We start from the raw sequence: 22,840 nt of genomic DNA, 5'->3' as shown, positions 1-22,840 counted from the left end.
GTGGTTAACGGTATGAATGTAAATGGTGACGACATGATCCGTTGAGTCATTGCAGTGTTTTGGTTTTGTTTTGTCGCAAAATAAACTTTGAATATTTAAACAAGTCCATTTACTGTAGCTTCAGATGGCAATTAGTAAGCCAGAGGATTGTATAGCTCCGTGGGGGATGTTCAGGGTAGCAGAATATGCTAGGCATACCAGTAAGCTCTTTTGGAGTTTTGCTGAAGGTAAAAGCTCAAGCCCCCTGCTCAAGCCAAACTTTGTGGCTCCAGTTCATATTTAGGTACCATAAATGCCCTCTACCCTACTGAGGGTTCAAGGTGTGACCTGATCAATTTAGGCACCTCCACCCTTTTCCTTCCAAGGGCTTGGGACATCCTTACCCACAGGCCTCAGGGCTGTACGGGTCTGCGGAACCTTTTCCCAATGAAAGAGCTGTACACAGCTGTGTTCTAAACATCTATTTATTAGCACACACAGAATACATATGCCAAGCAAATCTATTATGTTCACTCCCAATATACAGGCAAACTTTACCCAGTGGCCAGTCAAGATCCACTGATTTGAGGTTTCCTGGCAATGCCTCTGCACATCATGGTCATGCAGAGGGATAAGAGTTATAGCTGCTTGATGGTGAGCTGCAGTCTGGAGATGGTTCCCAAGGAGCACTGTTTTTCATTTACATTATAGAAATAAAACTAGCTACCCCCTTTAACTCTATTAAACCTATCACATTATCCAATACCCCCTAAGTAACAAAACTTAACCAATCATGTGCTGGTACCCATGTTTCCTTCTCCCTGCTCAAGTCCTCTTTACATTTTATCTCTAATGCCCAAATTGTAACTTATTTCTGACCTTTGTGCAGATGGTCAGCATGAATTCCCTGATCAAAGCTTATCTTATCTATATTACCATTTGTTGGGTCTTTCTGTATCCTTCTTAAAACTTTCCAGTGCCCAGGGTGTCTCTACTTTACAACCCTTGGTATTATAATACTTTTTAGGGGCATTCCTAAAGTGGAGATGCCTTAGCACCCAAGGCTGGTCAACACTCTAGTTTAGTATGGGGGTGAGGTAAGTCCCAGACCTACACAAAGGCCACTTATTGTAAGTTTATGCCACAAAGTGTATTCCTCTTAGCAAAGAAGGTTCCTTTTGCTGATCCTGCATGCGGTCTAATAAAGCAGCTGCCTGTTTCACCTTCAGCTCCACTCTTTTCCCTCCCTGACTTTGCTGAGCCTGAATTTTCACCCTCCCTCCTCCTGTCATCCTCGTGGATTTGAGCCCCATAGCCCTGAAACACTGACTCTGAGGTCCCCAGCCCTAAAAGATGGTGGAGGAGGAGGAGCAGAAGCAGAGGAGGGGGACCCTTCTCAGAGTTCAAGGGTGGTATCTGGAGCTCTGTCTGTTGGCACTCTCATGCTGCTTAGATTTGTGCTGGCCTGATAGCCGAGCAGCAGTGGTAATCGTTGATCCTTTAAAATAATTGAAGTTACTTTTGATTTACACCATTGTAAGTAAGATCAGAATCAGGGGCCTGATTCTACTCAAATCTTGTGTAGTATTTTACACCTCTGTAAAGGGATGTCAAATGTCACTGTCCTTATTTGATAGCATTTTACATCCACTTTGCACTCGTTTTAAAAAGCTGTAAATGGCAAATGGAGAATCAGGCCTCATGCTTTTCCTGGTTGGCAGCAAAGTGAATTGGGCTGTAAAATAGGGTAGTTAAGTATAGTTTAGCAAAAAAAAAAAATTTGTGTTCAGATGTCATAATTTGAAAAGCATTTGAGGGGGAGGTCCAACGGTGGCATTACTGTATTTTAGAAACAGATTTGACCTCACTGTCCCCTCAGACTAGATGTACGTGAGCGCGTGTCTATACTTAAAACACTGCAGCTGTGCCACTGTGTCACTTCAGTGTAGACCATACCTACACCGAAGGGTCGGCTTCTCCCATCAGTATAGGTAATCCACCTCCCCAAGAGGCGGTAGCTAGGTCAACAGAAGAATTCTTCTGTTGACCAACGCCGGACTACACTGGGTGTTAGGTCGATATAAATGTCTCTCAGGAGTATGGATTTTTCACACACCTCAGAGACATAGCTATATTGAAGTAAATTGCTAGTGTAGACTAGGCCCAAGTGTAACATTAACTCCAGTTAATTCTGATTTGCACTCATAACTGAGAAGAGAATCACAGGCCCATTGTATTACACCATAATACCAGTGTATTAGGAATACTAAATTTTCTTTGATAAAGTATAGGTATTTTTAAATGGATTGAGGTAGTCGGAAAGAACAAAACAAAAATAAGTGCAATCTCCGACACACTTACATTTTATGATTCATTCTTCAGCGCTGGATTTTTACCAGAGGCAATTTTGTGTTTAACTTGCTAAAAATATCAGAGGGATTTGGTGTAATCTTCTTAGTATAGCAGTATCAAAACTTCCTAAAGTCTTTGGGATAGTATGTACAGTACGGTTTGAAAATGCACATAAACAACTGCCATGACCCTTCTCCCCTGCCTGTGCCCCCTGTCCAGGGGGCGGCATAAGAGCTGCTGAGTCAAGACTAACACTTTAGGAATCCTCCCTTAAGTAGGGGGAATGTTCAGGGGACCAAATCTCCCAGCTTTCCAGCTGCTTTGCGCTGCTAGAGCAGGGCCCAGAGTCAGGGCCATTCTTTCTAGTCATTTTCAGTGTCACTTTTGAACCTTACTTGGTACATACCCTTGCCCTGGAAAGTAAGATGTCACAATAAATATTTGCAAAAAGAAAAGGAGTACTTGTGGCACCTTAGAGACTAACCAATTTATTTGAGCATAAGCTTTCGTGAGCTACAGCTCACTTCATTGGATGCATACTGTGGAAAGTACAGAAGATCTTTTTATACACACAAACCATGAAAAAATGGGTTATTTTTTCTTCTGTACTTTCCACAGTATGCATCCGATGAAGTGAGCTGTAGCTCACGAAAGCTTATGCTCAAATAAATTGGTTAGTCTCTAAGATGCTACAAGTGCTCCTTTTTGCGAATACAGACTAACACAGCTGTTACTCTGAAACCTGTCACAATGAATATTGTAGCTGTGAACATAACCTGTATAAAAATATTTATGGCTGCAACATTGTCCATGTGCGTATTTGTAGGCTGGGCAGAATTTGATTTTTGTTTTTTATACTTTTGACAGATATTGATCCTTTTTAAGCATATTTTAGATTTTCTATCTATTTTAAACTTTCTCTGTTGTGGGAAATTGTGCAGGGGGACGGTGCTAGACATTTATTTAAGAACAATAGACATTGAGATTAAAAAGTAAAGCTTTATAAATCATTAAAACACAAATTGTCAACATTCCATGTCAGAATATACAAAGTAAATATCCTTAAATTGACAAATAGTACATGTTTTTACTATTCATTCGCTAGTCCATTTGTAACCAACCTAATTCAGAAGTTTAAATCACTGGAATGCCTTATTTTGCCTATCTATAAATTTCAATTGCTGTCTTTGGAAATACTGTTTTGGTCAGTTTGTGTGTGTCTGTGGTGAAAGACGTTTTCCAAATGTACTGTTAAAAAAAAATCTAATCATTCCAAGGCTACCTATATGATATGTTTGTAAGAGCGACTTTTGTAGTGCTACCAGAAGTCTAATTTTGCATCAGTAAAACTGCTTCTTCCTTGCTAATTTGTATGCCCTTTTTGGTGAAAGTGTTCTCTGCATTGCCTTCATTCCTTCCACTTCGATTTCAGAAAGGGAGGAGGGACTGGGATGGATCTGGTCAAACCCCCTGTGTCTGCTTGTGCTTCATGTGCTAGCTGTGGCTCCCCTCCTTATCTGGCAGCTGTATTGTTTTGGGGTAGGAATTGTAATGTTCAGTGCCCCGTCCTTTCTCCTCCCCTCACAGACAGACACCTTGACTCACTTACTGTCTTTGGGAACACCTGGTCTCTTGCTGTTCAATGCCCTGAGCATGGGAGGGTTACTAGTTCCCATTCGACAGCAGCATAGTTGGTTCCTGGATCCTTTTCATAGAAAATCTGTGATGTTTGAACTCCCACTGCCCCTGCCCAGCAGTAGCTGCCCTGTTTCTGCCAGAAGCGAACCCAAAGGAAACTCCTCCTCCTCCTCAGCTGTCATAGTAAGGGGTGGAATTTATTCCTGGTTTGGAGCTATAGACTTGTGAGCTTACTAAGTCTCCCAAATAAGTTTGTGCCCAACCTCCATAACGTGAAATAACTAGATGTGGCTTATCCTTCCCGCGCCCCACCCCCCCGCCCGCCCCCAAGTGTGGGGAAGAGGAAAATTGAGTGATGCCCTTTTAACATATGCGTCAAAAGTTAATTTTGTTTAGGAAACCTCCTTTTTCTATAAAACCTCTTTGGTTTCAGGAGAATGTCATTCCTTTGAATTGATTACATGTAAATTATCTGTATGGTATTAAGAATCTACAGTGGGAACACAACAGTGAGGAGGTGAGAGTTTCAGGCAAAATTCCCCTGGTTATTTAGTATGGACAGTAATTTACTGAACCAACTCAAGATTGGAGTGCTCAGCTAAGGACCTTTCTGGTGAGATTTTTGGAAATGTATGGTCCATTTCCATAAGCAAAATTGCATTTGCCCTATAATGGAGCCAAATTTATCTTCCTGAATTTAACTGTTTATAAAAGTTGTACACAGATTGATCATTTTATTTTGATATACTGCTTACAGAACTATAATTGTAAGTGAGCACTTACTGTGTTGATGGCTTTGGAGAGAAATGTATATGGTTCTTTTGCAGGTAATAAAATGGGAAAATCCAATTTGCAATTTGCAGAATAAGCTTCTGAGTGATGTATGATCTTCATAGTAGCATTGGTCAGAGGGTTACTGGTAATCACAGTGCTGGCTTGCTTCCCTCGTGGCCTATGCCTTAAAACTGAATAGTGAACAGTGTGAATCTGTGGCTTTGAGCCAGCCAGCGTAGATTCTATCTTATTAGGTCCTCTTTGTCACAGTGCTTAATCCTGCTGCCTGATCCTTGTTAGAACACACATGCTGCCGAGTCCTCTAATAAAGGAGATGGGTGTGAGGCTCCTCACTAGAAGCACTGAAGCATAAGGCAGTTAGGGCAATTGCTGTCTGACTGACAGAGGCGTGAAATGCTTCCTGCATGTTGTTACTTTAAAAACAGAACGGACCTCAGACAGCTGACAGATGATCTTTGCTGAGGTAATTGTAACTTGTTGGTAGGCCAATATGAGACAAGTGTCATCTTTTCGCAGAGTATAATGGTCTAGCTTTACTCTAATTATGATAACCCTTTTTCACAGAGAGAGCTGTATTAAGGATTAAATATAATGCAGAGAATGGTGAGGTTTTAACTGAGCCAGCCAAGAGACCGCTTGCAGATGCTATTACATCCATACGTGCGCATTCACTCTATACGTACGAATGGCATCAATTTGAAAAATAAGCACATATTTACTCCATGAAGAGGTAACAGCTTGGTTAGGCTTGCCTTCCAGACATGATGCTTTAATTTTAAGCTACATAGTTTGATTAGATTAAAAATGCTATTTTTATTTTCCCACTTCATCTACAACAGTTTTTTACTTTCTCACAGCTGTTACTATATTCCCTGATCATGACATCCATAATGTTACAAAATGTTGTTACAATTTTAAATATATGTGTGAAAATTATTTGTATAGCTAGGACAATGACTCTGTATAAAACTGGAGTATTGCATGTCGTCTCCTAATCATGAGGAATTTCAGTTGGGAGTGTACTTCTCTACCTTTCCGGAGGGAGAATTTAGGAAAAGAAAAATCAATGACACTTCCAATAAATCTCTCAAGTCTTGTTGAAATAATAGCTATAGTGGCAGGTTATAGGTATGAATTTCTGTATTCTGGACTGATAGCTATAACCAACATAAGCTGTAGGCTGTTGCACAAGCTAAACATTTGGTATTTTATTACCTGCAAAATAAACACCAACTGGGGATTTTTCATTAGACTTGGGCTTGTGGTAGTGATATTGGAAATAAACTGCAACATTGGGCCGTACTATGGAAAAAAGTGATGCCATTGTTCATTCCTGCTAAGCAATGTGATCAAGAATACTACTGTGGAGTTGTCCTTCAAGGTCAAGGTTATTTTTAATGGTATAAATTAGCAGATCTTTTTATGTCCCCAAATAGCTAGTGTCATCTAAAAAAGTAAGTACTAAATTGGGAATCAGGAAGCCTCAAGTTCTCATCTCACACCTGTTGTAGTAGTAGTAGTTGTGCTAAATGAGTGAAATGTATCTCGCAGAAATGTGCAGAAGGCCAGCTCAGAGCCTGTGCATCAAGTCCCATTTTTAAGACTTATTTTGATGAATAAATGTGAAGAAATATAGTAGGATTAAATTTAAAATTCATTGGGCCAAATTCATCCTGGCTATGAGTAGTGCAACACTAATGAAGTAAACAGGGTGGAGTTTGGCTCTACTTCCATATTACATAGTATGGCAGGAGCTAATATGCCACCTCTTCCTCATATTAAGCCTGAAAATATTGGCACTTGCTTTGACTGGGTAGTCAGACTCTTTCAAAGAATGAAAATAATTCTATACAGTGATTAATTTGTTTAGGATAAGAGATTTCCTTTTCACATGCCCTTTTGTTTAATCCCTTTCAGGTAATTTGGATTTGACTGGTCAAAAGCAAGTCTTCAAAGCAGAGAATAATCCCTGGGTTACCCCTATAGCAGATCAGTTCCAGCTGGGAGTATCTCATGTTTTTGAATATATTCGTTCAGAAACCTATAAGTAGTAAGTATTGATCTTTATTGTATTATGTTATAGCTTTTTCTGTGGAGAATTTAACAAAGTCTTTGCAGCTTGATTGTGCACCAAGCATGGAAACCAAGAAAATAGAAAACTTTTGCAATGTTACTTACTGAATAATCTCCTGTTAAGGTAAGTGCATAGAAAAAATGTGTATAATCAATAATGGTTTTTTGCACAGTTTCGGAACCTACACAATAACTTGATTTTAATTAAAAATATACAACTTTATACACATTTTACTGTAAATTGCTGAATTTTTATTCAGAAAATTGATCCACAAGAAAGCAAACAGGTGTGGCTTAGCCATATTAGGAAAATACATTACCCATATGATACTGTCCCTGCTTCTGGTGTTCAGTTTATAAACTTTACTGGGGAAACATGGGAGGCTTACAAGATCAGGGCTTGGCAAGTCATGGTAGGAGTAATACTTTTAGGGATGCGCAGGAGCGGTTTACAAATTGAAACAGGTATTTGGTTGCAATAAAGGGAGAATTCAGAGAAACAATGATATTAGAAGTGTGTAGATATTAAACTGCTCCTGCACTGGTATGAAACCCTTCTTAATGTAACCAAAATAAATAACAGCAAAATATATGCACATGCAAATAAATAGAAAAAATGTTTCTTTAAACTTTGAGTGTATAAATGATTGATTTTTGGACCATGTGTTGAAAATATTGGCTATACTTTTGTTAAACATCTGCAATAATGAGATTGTGCCCCGGACTCATGGGGCGGGTGGTGGGGGAGAGAGAGAGAGAGATTGTGATTTATTCTGGTTTACCCTCACCCCCACCCTCGCCAACCTGTTTCCTTTAGATATGACACATTTTTCCACTTGCATTTGATTTTGTGTGGTGTAATTTGTAAGAGGTGGCACAGTCAGGTTAACAGGTCAAGTGACATTTTATATCCTAAAGCAAACTAACTATGAATGTAAAAGATGTCAAAACTAATTTCCTCCTGATGAGATTTTCATCTTTTCTGTCTAATCGTAGGCTTTTGCTTCTCCTCCTCCAACCCTTTTTTCCTTTCACAGCATATTTCAAGGTACTGTACCTTTTTTCTCATTAAGGAATCACTAGGCTGAGAAGTGGGTGTAGTAGTTTCCTCCATAAATATCTGTAACCTTATGTAAAATTGAATTCTGATTCCACTGGATCATTCAACCAAGAGAAAACTTCAAAAATTACCTTACAGTATTTGATAGACCCAGGCAGTTTAACTTTTACTCTGATACAAAGTAGTTATTCTGTTTAGATGTCACTCATAAGTTTGAGGAAGGAGAAGAAATTGTGTGTATTAGCAGCCTGAAATCTGTATGGGACTGGGGATCTGGCATTTTCTGGCCCTGGTTCTGTCTGAGCCTGTTGTGGGGGACACATCAAGGCAAGATGGCTGGGTCCCTCACAATATAGATAAAGCATAAAGCCCAGGGTTGATGCTTCTCTGAATCAGAGAGGTGCGGGTGAACCTGGTTGGCCTGCATGAGCTCTGATGCCAAGGAAGACCAATGTGCCTGGGGTGTCAGAGGCCTGGGGGGTGGCAGCTTCTGGAAATTTGAGGTTCGCTCAGGACGCCGCTCTGAAAGGTGATCCTGGATTTTGATGCACAGTTCAATCCAGCTGTCCAAACTGGATGGAAGCTCCACCCGGGAAAGCTCCTCCTTCACCTCATTTAACCCCAGGTGGAAAAGGTGGTGCTGTGCCACATCTTTCCACCTCGTGTGAGAAACCAAACAATGAAATTCACCAGTGTACTTGGCTACAGGGCAGCCCCCTGCCGTAAGGCCTAAAGGGTTATCTTGTTGGTCCGCACCCATTTGGGGTCGCCAAAGATGATAGACATAGCTTGAAAGAATTCCTCTAAGTGTTGCAGGAGGGGGTTGGACTTCTTCCAGGAGTGGGGAAGACCAGGCCAAGGCTCCCCCAGTCAACAAATTTAAGATGAGCCCCACACAGGCCTAGTCTGAGGTGAATGATTGGGGGCATAGGAGGAACAGGAGCTGACATTAGTGCAGAAATCCCCGAAACTTGTCCCAATCTCCATTAAATTTGTTGGGCAGTGGAATCTTCAGCTCTGGGAGGGGTGGAGCAGGAGAAGCCAGCAGAGCAATCTGTGCCTAAAGGGCTGCAGTCTGCGATTACAGGGTGGTTACTTGCGACTGCAGGTTCTAGATAGCATCCGCTGGGGCCTTAGCTTCTCAATGTGTCAACTGACCAGAATGAGGGCAGTCTAGCCTAGTGACTGGAGTGGACAGAAGGCCTAGTGGTCAGAGTCAGTCAGTTGTGGGAGCCAAAGCCAAGGGTCAAACCAGAAGGCAGAAACTGGATACTGGAACCAGGTTTCGAGCTGGCATCTGTAATCAGGAGCCAGGGACAAGGGTCAAACCAGAGGTCAGGAACTGGAGCAAGCAGGGTAGCAGGCAAGGAGGGGTTCAAGGCAGGGACAGGATGGAGGCAAGGCTGGTGCAGCAGGAACAAGGTAATGCAGGAGCAGGCGAACAGTATGGCTTGTATGAGCTTTGAGAAGGCAGTGAGCTGCTGCTGGCTTAAGAGTGGGCCTCTGCAGCTAGTCAGGTTGCATGGCTAATGAGGCAGCCTGCTGCAGGCCAGTTGTGTTGATGAGTCTTCCTGGAGACTAGTCTGCTGCAGGCCCTGATTCCTCACGGCTACCAGCCATTTTAAAGCAAACTTTTTTTTAAAGTTAGTTCCATTTTTCATCCTTTCCATAGTGGTCCTGCCCTAGTTACTACCTGATGTGTAAAGCTAATGCTTTTGAAGAATGTATGTGCCTATGGTTAAAATGTCTATCCACATACCTACCTATATGCACATTTTTAATACTTACAGTAACTCGTCACTTAAAGTCATCCCAGTTAACGTTGTTACGTTGCTGATCAATTAGGGAACATGCTCGTTTAAAGTTGTGCAGTGCTCCCTTCTAACGTTGCTTGGCAGCTGCCTGCTTTGTCCACTGCTTGCAGGAAGAGCAGCCTGTTGCAGCCAGCTGGTGTGGGCTTGGAACCAGGGTGGACCAGCAGCCCCACATCAGCTCCCTGGTCCCCTAAGTTCCCTGTGTGGCAGTTGCCCAGCAGGCTATCAATCCTGGCAGTTCAGGTGTCCCTCCCCCCCCGCTGCCATGTGCTGCTCCTGCCCTCTGCCTTGGAGCTCCTCCCGGGAGCTTCCTGCTTGCTGGGGGGAGGGAAATGGGGACTAATGTCAGGGTGTCCCCCTCCCCCCGCTCCTGCACCCTGCTTACCCCATCTCCATAGAGCAGTAGGGGCACACGACAGGGCTCAGGACGGAGGGAGCTTGTAGGCAGCAGCTGCTGTCTCAACTTCCTCATCTACTTAAAAGGCAATGTATTTAGAGTGGGGTCAGCACACTGAAAGGGGCAATGCGCATCTCTCTCTCTCTCTCTGTCTGCCATGCTGTCTCCCTTCTCTCCATTTGTGCTGTCTTGGAGAGCTACATTGACAATGTGTTAACCCTTAAGGGCTCAGCTCAGTGCTAGTTCATCATTTAGCAGTAAAGCATTCCCTGGGAAATATCCCACCCTCTGACTTCACCATCTCAACCAAGCTTCACAATCATTGCAGTGTACAGTATTAAATTGTTTAAAACTTATACTGTGTATCCATATATATATATATATATAATATAAAAAAAATATAGTCTGGTGAAAAAAATTTCCCTGGAACCTAACCTCCCCTATTTACATTAATTCTTGTGAGGAAATTGGATTAGCTGAACATCGTTTCGCTAAGTCACGTTTTTCAGGAACATAACTACAATGTTAAGCGAGGAGTTACTGTACTTCAAGATGGCATCTAGGCACCAAATACAAAATTAAGAATCATATTATTCATGTCCAAATACGACCCTGTTAGCCACCACGACTCAACTCAGCTGCTCTTTTTAGTAGGGTCTTTCATATCCTTCAATTTTTTCTTACCCTTCATGAGAAATGATACCAGGTAATGCTTCAGCTCTCATTATTGAGGGAAGACTTGTGCTAACAGGTGGGTAGTATGTCATGATCTGGTCATCTATAAAATGCAGTGGGCCCATTGAGCACAGCTCTCTTTGTGGGTCACAGAAGGAAATATGGTCACTAAGCCAAGCCGACAGCCTTGTAAGGGCTATAAAGAATAAGGACCAGGCAAATGATCATTTTTGAAAGTATGGATAAAGGCTGAATTTGGGGACTGATTCTGTTTGTCCTGTGCTTGCAATTAAACTACCACGTGTGGTCTCATGTGAGTACCTGAGAAGTAGCTGAAATACTTTCTAAGCTCTAATGGGTAATGGCAGCCTTGTTGCTTTGAAGGATTTAACTAAATGTTTTATTTTTTATTCATGTGTCTAGTCAATGTTCAAAGTGACCTTTTGTGTTGTAAGCATATTCTCACAGGATTTTATGTCTAGAATAGTGACAAAGACATGATGTATTGTATGATTTAGTGGTTATAATATACTCGGGCAAGTACAGACGGTCATAAATATTTGAAACAAAACAGTGAATGAAACTGTTATGAAGAATTAAAAGCCTCTGATTCAAGTCAGTAGTAGATTAAGGTAATTAGTGACTTGATGAAGAAGTGGTAAAGTCCAGATAAGCAGAAGATGGAGGCTTGGGGATGGGTTTAGTTGCTAGCATTCTCCATGTAGTTTCTTCAGGAGGCTGTTTGAGTACATTTTGGGCATTAATCATGATTGCTTGATCACTTCATATATGGAAATAGCTCTTTGTTCATTTATACTTGCTTCAGAAAGGGAAATGATTTTCCTGTTGTCATTGTGGTGTCTATTACAGTCATTGCCTGATGGCATAATCTCAGTTAAAGCTAAATAATTTGCTAGAGCTGACTGCGTAGAGTAGCATTCAAAGTTCCAGCATTTTTCAAGCTGTTGTTGAGCCAGTTACCTTTTAACACTTGTTCTAATAGTGATTGTTGCCTTGTTTGACCTCTTTAGTTTAGAGAAGCAGAATTATGATAGAACTGACACTTTTTGTTAAGTTTGTAGAAGGTAGGTTTTTTCCCTATGGGCCAGTCAACTTAGAGCCAAGCACTTTGACAAGACACTTAGTCTCTAAGGTGCCACAAGTACTCCTTTTCTTTTTGCGAATACAGACTAACACGGCTGTTACTCTGAAACCTGTGAAGGAGAATAAGTCACACTCCTTGCATTCCCATCAAGAAAGGTGGTTGGAGAGCAAGCCATTTTAAAAGTGGATTTATTAACTCTTAACAGAGAAAGAGGCTTGACAAATGTCATGCGGAGACTATATCACTTAGAGGCATTTGGAACATGCCATCCCCGTGCAGACTGCTTCTTGCTCAGTCTTATGTTCTAAGACCTCATTTCTAATAGCAATAACAAAATGATCCACATTAAAGCAGTTCAGCACCTAAAGAAAAGCGCCTTTCTAGATGCTTTTAGAATGAACCACTCCCCTGATCGCCCAGCTGTTTTATGACTGAAGCAAATCCAAGCTGCCTTGGGTTCGATGGACATAGTTCATTAAATATGATTTTTATGGCTTGTATTAGACAATAATATTTTACTAATTTATTTTCAGCAACTAGAAAGAAGCTGGCAAGATGTTCAAAGTAATGCACTAAATAAAAACATCACTCCAAAATATCCTTTATCGGAGTCCGTTGTTCTGTTGTAAATTTGTTTAATGCTAACCATGTGCGTAGCACTGTGCAAGATACAAAGAACACCGTCTCTGCCTCAAAGAGTTTACAGTATAACACTCTTGTATGCTTGGAAATCCAGATGAGGATAAGAATTTAACAATATTAATGGAGTTTAATAGGAATTACACTTGTAAAATTAGGGGAGAAGAAACTCCATAGTAAGTTAAATTAAAGTAAAAACTCAATTTACATACTCATAGTTGTAATAGATTTTGTACAATAGTTAACTACTATGGCCTTTCATGAGAAATTTGGCTCAGATACAAAAGGTTACTGGGTTGTATGTTTCTTGGGAAACAGTAATACTTATAGAATATAATTGGTCTCCAAATTATTCTTCACAATATTCCTTACATCTATTTATGTTGAAAATATGAAAAGAATGAATGCTACTACCACAAGGTTAGAAATATTTGGTTGGTGGTCTTGCCTGCAAAAATTAAGTATTTTTGTCAGTTGAATGTCTGACCTAGCACTAACACAGCAAAATCAATTTTTACACCAATGTGATACGAGAAATAGTTGCTGATGGTGAGGTCATATCCTAGCAGCTAATAACCATCTGGAGGAGTTGAGAGCCCAGTTGCTTTTGTATTGCTAGAAAAAGCCCAGCATAATGGGTTGGTTTGTTTTTTGTTTCTGAAGTAACTAGAGCTCTATTTTAGGGCTGTCAAGCACTTAAAAAAATTAATTTTGTTTAATCGTGCTCTTAATAATGGAATGCCGTTAAATAAATAATTTTGGATGTTTTCTACATTTTCAAATATTTTGATTTCAGTTTAAATACAGAATACAAAGTGTACAGTGCCCACTTTATATTATTTTTTATTACAAATATTTGCACTGTAAAAAAGAAAAGAAAAATAGGATTTTTCAGTTCACCTAATACAAGTAGTGGAGTGCAGTCTCTTTATCATGAAAGCTGAACTCACAAATGTAGCATTATTCCCCCCCCCCCCCCAAAAAAAAAACTGCATTCAAAAATAAAATTATGTAAAACTCTAGAGCCTACAAGTCACTCGGTCGTATTTCTTGTTCAGCCAATGGCTCAGACAAACAAGTTTCTTTACATTTATGGGAGATAATGCTGCCCGCTTCTGATTCACAATGTCACTGAAAGTGAGAACAGGCATTCGCATGGCACTGTTCTAGCCAGTATCGCAAGATATTTACATGCCAGATGCGTTATAGATTCATATGTCCCTTCATGCTTCAACCACCATTCCAGAGGACATGCATCCATGCTGATGACAGGTTCATCTCAATGACAATCCAAAGCAGTGCGGACCAATGCATATTCATTTTCATCCTCTGAGTCAGATGCCACCAGCAGCAGGTTGGTTTTCTTTTTTGGTGGTTCAGGTTCTGTAGTTTCTGCATTGGAGTGTTGCTCTTTTAAGACTTCTGAAAGCATGCTCCACACCTCGTCCCTCTCAAATTTTGGAAGGCACTTCAGATTCTTAAACCTTGGGTTGAGTGTTTGTGACTATCTTTAGAAATCTCATTTTGGTAGCTTCTTTGCTTTTTGTTAAATCTGCAGCGAAAGTGTTCTTAAAATGAACAACGTGCTGAATCGTCATCCAAGACTACTGTAAGATGAAATATATGGCAGAATGCGGGTAAAATAGAGCAGGGGACATGCAATTCTCCCCCAAGGAGTTCAGTCACAAATGTAATTAATGCATTATTTTTTTTAAATGAGCGTCATCAGCATGGAAGCATGTCCTCTGGAATGGTGGCCAAAGCATGAAAGGGCATACGAATGTTTAGCATATGTGGCACATAAATACCTTGCAATGCCGGCTACAGAAGTTCCATGTGAACGCCTGTTCTTACTTTCTGGTGACATTGTGAATAAGAAGTGGGCAGCATTATCTCCCATAAATGTAAAGAAACTTATTTGTCTTAGCGATTGGCTGAACAAGAAGTAGGACTGAGTGGACTTGTACGCTCTAGAGTTTTGCATTGTTTTGCTTTTGAGTGCAGTTATGTAACAAAGAATGACATTTGTAAATTCAATTTTCATAATAGAGATTGCACTGCAATACTTATGAGGTGAATTGAAAAATACTATTTCTTTTGTTTTTTTACAGTGCAAATATTTGTAATCAGAAATAAATATAAAGTGAGCACTGTACACTTTGTATTCTGTGTTGTAATAGAAATCAATATATTTGAAAACCTAGAAAAACATCCAAAATATTTATCAAATTGCAACTGGTATTCTGTTTAACGGTGTGATTTTAAAACTGCAATTAATCACGATTAATTTTTTTAATCTAAATTTTTGAGTTAATCATATGATATAATTGCAATTAATCAACAGCCCTACTCTATTTGCTAACACTGACCTTTTTTTGGTAGGTTGTTAAAAAGAAGTGTTCATGTAACATATAGGCACGTACTTAACTTTAAGAATGCAATTAGTTTCATTGTCTTTAGTGGATCTGCTCATATGGATAAAATTAAGCATGTGTCTACCACCTGATCGTGCTCCACCTCTAAAACAATTGCAAAACTTTATTAACTTCAGTTGTATATGTTGGACCCTCAGTGACTTATATAGGGCCAGATTCTCTGAAGTGCTGCAATTCCCGCAAGCTGAAATCAATGCAGGTTAAAGTTGCTAAACATGTGCCGGGTCAAGCCCATGGCACTTTATACAAGCAGGACTTTATTCTTAAGGAGTTTTTGTACATTTCAGTCCTACCAGTAAAGATCTTAAAGGAAGCAACAAACTGTTCTTTTTTAGCGTATGCAGTAAGCAGCTTGAGATGGAGGGAATCACTTTCATTCTCTAAAAATGTCACTCTTTTATTCTGCTGTATCAAAAGCACAGCACGGTATATTTTATTTGAATGCATTGCATCATATTCTGATTGTGTTTTTATTCATTGGCTATATTTTCAAAATTTATAAATATATTAGTACATTATTTCCAACAGAGACAGTAGATGATTCAAACTCCTGACATCTTGAGACAACATTTACATGCTAATGTGTAACTCTCCCCTACACAGCTTGGAACCCATTCTAAAAGATAAACAGGAAGTATGTGCGTATATTTGAATTTATACACAAAGATCTATACCTATTAAAAATGGAGCTATCATTGATATAGATGACAGATATAGATATTACACGTATAAATATTGGTCATGTTACTGATGCTGCCATTATCTTTTTTATGAAATATAAATTCATTTTGAAACTTAGAATATTATGCAATACTACAGATAGACTTGGTAGTAATTAGAGCTGAATTAGGGCAACCCAGAGACCTAGACGTGGTACAAATGTGTGTCTCCTAACTTCAAAGCAGACTCCTTAGTCCCCTATATAGTAGTCCCGTCTATTTTCCAGGCCACCTAGATCTGTTCCTCAAGCAAGGGTCTCCAAGGTCAGTTTAGACAGACAAAATGTGAATGAAGATTGGGAGCTCGTAAGGAAAGTTTATTAGATGGTCTGAAAGCCACAGTTCCACGGTCAAGAGGACAACTTTGCCACTAAACCAGAATAGTCTTTTAGGGAAAATGAAGACAGTGATTAGAAATAATAAGGTAATATATAACAAATGGAGGGAGAAAGGGGGGGAATAGATAGCAATCAATATAATTTAGACATTATGAAGTATAGCAAATTGATAAGGGAGGCTAAAGACATCAGGGGAAAGTCCATGGCTGTCAGGGCAAAGAAAAATGAGTATTTTATGTGTATTAGGAACAAAAGAAATCCTAGCAATGGCATAGGCCCATTATTAGATGCAGATGATAAAATCTGTATAAGATTTCAGGATTGTCACTCTACTCTGTGTGTCACTCTAAAGCCTAGAATGTGTGTTGTCAGTGTGAAGCAATGGAAACAGCTACAAACATGGTTGAGAACTATTTATCTATGATATTACCAGGTTCAGTCATCAGTGGGATTCATGGTCTATAACTGTCCAGTTTTTAAGTTCTCAGCCATTTACCTTTACGAATTATACCTGTGCAGTGTACAGGTACAGTTAAAGCATGTATCTTGTGTGCCATGCCAAGAGATTAGACCACTGTGATATCGGAAGTAACTCGACCAGTCGCTACCTTTACAGCTAATTTGCATGCAACAGTTGCAGTAGTTGTATGAGGTAGATTGCACAGATGGATTATTTGGTCCAACTGTCACACCCATGCAACAGCATGGGTTTTCAGCTAATAGTTAATAATGCTGCAGAAAAGGTAGACTTGTTCAATAATAAATATTTGTTCTGTATTTGGAAAGTAGTAGGATGGTGTATTCAGATCTTATGAAGATGATTTATAGATTCCAAGGCCAGAAGGAACCATTGTGATCATCTAGACTGACCTCTTGTATAACACAGCCGTAGAACCTCCTCTCTACTCCCCCACCCCCCCAAAAATTCCTACAATCTATCTTTTAGAAAAACATAGAACTGGTTGGAGAATCCACCATGAACCTTGGTCAATTGTTCCAATGGTTAATTACCCTCACTGTTTTTTTTGTTTGTTTTGTTTTTAAACAAAGAGCCTTATTTCCACTCTGAATTTGTCTAGCTTCAACTTCCAGCCTTTGGAGTGTTATACCTCTCTGCTAGATTGAAGACCCCATTATTAAATATTTGTTCTCCAAATAGATACTTAAACTGTAATCAAGTTGGCCTTTAACCTTCGCTTCATTAAGCTAAATAGATTAAGCTCTTTGAGTCTATTGCTGTATGACATGTTTTCTAATTCTTTAATCATTCTTGTGGCTCTTCTTTGAACCCTTTCTGTTACCTGGGGTTCTTTCAACCCAAAGCTCTTGGTAACTGTTACTCTGTGCGAGATTGTATCAGGAAATAAATTGGGGAGACACGGCCGTCCGACCGATAGATGGCTGGCACAAACAGGACAACACGAGTGCTTTCACTTAAAGCTAAAGTTTACTTACACATGTCCGCAACGGGTTAGTAAAACACCCCCAACCCTTGGTAATTACCAAAGCTGAGTGTGGCTCTCGAGTGGCCAGTGGGGAACGTAAGATGCATCCAGAGGGAGAGTCCAGTCCCGAAGAGTCCCACTACCTCAAACTTTCCCCCCTTATATATACATTAGTAATAGAATGACATGTCCCTTAAAGAAAACTTGTTAAGCAAGCAGTTCCAATGGGAAAGCAAGAGGCTCCTTCTGATTATTGATTAACCAGGTGTGGGTATTTCCAGAGTTTGCAGCCTTGAGGCCCCAATATACATTCCTGGAGCACATCCTGCTCTTCTAAAATGCATGTATCAGCACCTTCAATACAATTCTTATCAGAAAGGATGCGGGGTCGAGCTGCCCTTTCTGTGGCACCTAAAACCCTCTCCCCTCCTTCTTTGGATAAGCTAAGCCTGCTGACTTGGCTGTTTTTAGCAATAAGCCATCATGGTTTCAGGCCCTTTATTGGTTTGCTGACATCTCCCTGTACATTTCCAACATCCTTCTTGAACTGTGGGCACCAGAACCGGGTACAACATTGCAGCAGTGGTCGCAGCAGTGCCAAATAATAGAGAACACACCTGGTTGATGACTATTCCGTTTGCAGTTGCATTTTTAGACCCTATCACCCAGTTTTTAATCCATGTAATATGTACCATGTTGATTTTAAATCATTCCAGTTTTTAAATCAAAATATTGTGTGGTACCAACTCAAAGGCCTTACAAAAGTCTAAGTATATTGTATCGACGCTATTACCTTTATCAACCAAACTTAGTCTCATACAAGAAAAATTCAAGTTAGGACCTATTTTCTATAAATCTATGTTGATTTACATTATCGTCCTTTAATTTGTTGAGTCCCATATCAGCTGCTCCAGTATCTTGCCCAAGATTGATATCCAGCAGTATTCTCCAGTCCATTAGTACCCAGTGAAGATGCTGAACAGTGTCTGAGAGGGATAAACTTTTCTAAATGAGCTGGCCTGGATAACTTGTACTGAAGAGTCCCTAAAAGAGTTGGGTGTTGAGATGTCTGGCCTACTGATCATTTTTTAATAAATCTTGAAATACTAGGGAAATTCCAGAAAACGGGAAAAGTGCTAGTGTTGGGCCTGTATTCAAAAAGGGCAAGTGGAATGACTCGGGCTAAGCAGCCTATAGATACCTAACGTTAGTACTGGGCAAAACAATGAAAAAGCTGATACAGGATTCAGTTAAGACATAAATTAAAGGACAGAAATATAATCCGTGCTAGTCAACATGCTTTTATGGAAAATAGCCCTTGTCAAACAAACCTGATTTCATTCTTTCAGATTACAGGTTTGGTTGATAAAGGTAACTCTGTAGGTCTAATGTACTTAGACTTTTGCAAGGCATTTGACTTAAGTATTGCATGACATTCTGATTTTAAAAATTAACAGTATACAATATCAATAAAGTACATGTTAAATGGATTCAGAACTGGCTGACAGATCTCTAAAATTAGCTAGTGATGGGGATTCATAGTTAAATGTGGATGTTTCTAGTGGGGTTCTGCAGGGATCTGTAGTAGGCCTGACACTGTTCAACATTTCCATCAATGATCCTAAAGTAAATATAAAATCACTGCTGATAAAATTGGCGGAGTGGTAAACCATAATGAGGACAGGACAGTCATACAGAGTGATCTAGATAGATTGGTAAAGTGGGCTCATTCAAACAAAATGTGTTTTAATGCTGCCAAATGCAAAGTTACACATCTAGAAACTTAGGCCATACCATCAGAATGGGTGATTGTATCCTGGAAAGCTTTTTAATCTAACACAGAAAGGCATAATGAGAACTAAAGGCTGGAAGCTGAAAACAGACACACTCAAATTAGAAATACGACACACATTTTTAACAGTGAGGGTGATTAACGATTGGAACAAACTACCAAGGGAAGTGGTTGATTCTCCATCACTTGATGTCTTCAGATCAAGAACGGATGCCTTTCTGGCTAAAGATAATCATCCAGAGACACAAGTTGTTCAAGACAGTGATAACAGGATGAAATTTAATATCCTGTAATCTGCAGGAAGTCCGACTAGATGCTCTAATGGTCCCTTCTGGCCATAATCCATAGTTTTATGTCTGTAAGGCCCACATATGGCCCATTGCTCTGGTGGTAGCAGTCCTGGTGAGTCTGGCAGTTTGCCAGAGAGCTTACTACTCTAAGGGAGTCAAGGCCCCCTCCCAGCCTTCCCTCCTGACTATCCAGAGAAATAATACATTCAATAGAAGGAGTGTCAATAATTGCTCATTAGCAGTGCAGTTGATTAAGGATCTTTACCCACATACTTCGAACGGTGCCTTATCTAACCTTCCCTTGTGAAACGATGGTGACCACAATATCTGGTCATTATGGTGGTTAACAAAGTATAAGGTGGAATGGGGGAAATCCTTAGCACTCAAATACTTGGAGGATAAAATAGACCATGGCAGGCAAAGCAAGCAGAGAGGGGAAGCTAATGTGGAAAACCTTATTTGTTAGAGACTAAGGAGCATGCCACAGAAATTAACACAGGTAACATTAGATACTGGTAAAATTAACTCCTTGTAATCTTCAAAATCCAGTTGGCTTGCTTTCTTGGTTTCCTTTTTGTATAGGTTCTTTGCAACTCAACACACACTTGCTGTTTTTATTTGAGAGATAAATTAAAAAGTGGCGCTTTTATAATCAAGCAGAACTGTCTGCAATTTCTATTCTCTATGCAGTAATATCTTGTTTTATTACATGCTGGCTTTTTATTGAGCTCCAGTTTCTTATTTCAGTCTAACATTGTTTGAGGTTTTTGTGTGATCCTTAGCAGGTTTTTTTTTTTGTTTGTTTTGTTTTTTTTTACTGTTGAGGGCTATCAGGTAGCTAGAGTAGTCTAATTTTATGGAAGGTTTTATCTACTTTTTATCCAGTGAGACGCTTAGGTGGAAATGATCTCAGTGTAATTTGTTGGTCTCACTTCCAGTTCAACCTTTGATTCCACTTACAAAAAGTCCTAATTCTTTATTTTAGCCAGTATCTCTGCAGTCAGTTTTATGTTATTTACAGTCCTTTGATATTATAAAGGCACAATGCCGAAAATGGCTGTGACCAGAAACATTATACTAAAATTTAAATTTTATACTATATATTTGATGATCTTACAAAGATTCAATTTTCAAGAAAAAAAGTTTCTTAACTTCACAAGATGCTACAATATAAGACACATTTCCTTCCTCACCACCCACTCCCATTTTTAACGCTTTCCTCCAGCTAAACAATAAACATCTTACCATTCAGAACTGGTATAGTTTCTGGTCAGTCAAATCCTTTTGAGTCTAGCCACGAAATACCATTTTTCCCCCTTGATGCTTTGTCATGTGAGTATTTTAACCCTGCAGGTCTAGTGTACTGAAAGCCAATTAATTTCAAACAACCCTGGAAGAAAATATCCCACAGTTTCTCCTCTGTTACATTTGGTTGATTCATTGATGAGGGAAATTAGTCTGAGGTGAGTGTACAGGGGCATAAACCGGAAGTAGAATTATTTAGAGCACTGACCATTTCAGTTGCTCCAAATATACCAAAGCAATAATACATGGAAGAATATTAGTCCTCTTAAAACTGCTGGCAAAAAAATATGAAGTTTAACTTCAGTGTTAGATGTGAACAGCAACATACTTCACACTGAACTGGGAACAGTGATGTCGTGAATCCTTTTATTGTCTATAAACTCAGTACATGAATGGATAGGTAGATATACATTTCTAGGATTGAAAGTCTATCTCTGGACGAAACTCTGTAACACAATGCTGTAAGGAAGGCACAGGAAAATAAGAATTGATAAACCTATGCAAAAGTAATGGGAGCAAATACGACCTTTGCTTCATGGCACTACTGGTGCAATTTCACTTTGTAGGCGGAGGATTTCCAGAACCCATTCCCTTACACCCAAATCTATATTCCTTGCATGCCATTAAGCATAGTTCTGCAGGGCTTGCTACACCCAAACACAGAGGGAGAGGGTAAGGCCAATGAATCTATAACTGCATGGTTCTCCAGCCAGTGTGTCTCTACCTCCCCCCTGTTCCCCCCATGTGTTTGGTGACCGGTCACATGCAAGGGCTAACAGATGCAAATTGTCTCTGTGAATTCAGAGAGGGGGATTTGGATGTGGTATAGAATTAGGATTGTAGCACACAAGATTGGTTTTAAATATGAAAACTGTAATGTTGCAAAGGCAATTTTCTTAATCTCCTGAAGTGAACTTGATTTCCAAACTAAATTGTGAATGTGAGCTTTGATTATTGCATTTAATATTTTTTCTTCTCTTCAATCCTGAGTGTCCCAAATCAAGATTTACTCTAATGTTGATTTTAAAAAGGAAAGATGTGCAAAGGGTTGACAGTGATGATTCTGAATATAAATTATATCAAGTAAATTGATGCAAGATTAAATTACCAAATCAACCTTTTGTAGTCTGTATTTTATGGAATATCTAATATATGTTTGGCAGTAATTTACTCTTCCACATGAATTCCTGACAGTTTCGATTCTTCAGACTTATTAATCAATGTATGTCAGCACCAGAGCCATTTTATGAGACTTACTCGTCATCAAAAATTTATTATTGGATAAATCAAAGAAACAACTAGCATCTTAATAGCATGAACAAAGTGGCATGCAAAGGATTATTCAAGACTACATGCTTTTGTCTTGTAGCTAATGCTACTATCAGGGGCTTTGTAACTCCGTGAAAATAGTAGTCATATTGACAAAACTATTTCCTTTGTACAGGGTCTTGTTTTTAATCTTTTCTTTTTTTGGGAACTGGATATAGTCGTGTGTGTGTGTGTATTTATTTCATGTCAGCTTAATTCTGTAAATCCTGTAAAATCTGATATAGAACTTTAACAATTTAATCTGTGACTTTCATAGTTAGCTGCAATAGATATTCTGCACTTCGGTAATGTGAGAGGGAGAAAGGTGTATTGTGACAGATATCATCATGCTATTAATGTTTCATTCTGTGTTTTGACCTGAGAAATAGCGATGTCCATTGCTACACAGCTTGGAGTATCTTATTACAGTAACAGTAAGTGTTCTTTACTAAACTACATTCTGCGTAAGATTTTCAAAAGTGCTCAGCCTGGGCCTAACTCTGCTCCCATTGAAGTTAATTATAGACTTCAGTGCAAGCAGAGTTAAACTTAAGATTGAGTGCTGTGGTTAGATGTTTGGGGGGGGGGGGGTGTTTTTCCTGCGTGCCTCAGCTCTGTGCAGACAGCCAGCACTGCAGACTTTGAGTGAACCACCCAGTGACTACAAGATTCATTAAGGGA

General features: G+C 39.5%; 1 protein-coding gene across 1 annotated transcript in view; it reads left to right on the top strand.

Moving 5' to 3' along the window:
• RSU1 (Ras suppressor protein 1) overlaps positions 1-22,840 on the top strand; it is a 183,552-nt gene that overhangs the window by 89,026 nt on the left and 71,686 nt on the right. Inside the window, exon 8 of the mRNA XM_084621244.1 lies at positions 6,682-6,814. Within this exon, the coding sequence (XP_084477370.1) occupies positions 6,682-6,814 (133 nt within the window). The remainder of the gene's footprint in view (positions 1-6,681; positions 6,815-22,840) is intronic.

This window comes from Lepidochelys olivacea, assembly GCF_965140295.1.
Source record: "Lepidochelys olivacea isolate rLepOli2 genome assembly, chromosome: 2".
NCBI lineage: Eukaryota > Metazoa > Chordata > Testudines > Cheloniidae > Lepidochelys > Lepidochelys olivacea.
Note: the sequence above shows the minus strand (reverse complement) of the source record. Positions and strands in the feature narration are given on the sequence as shown.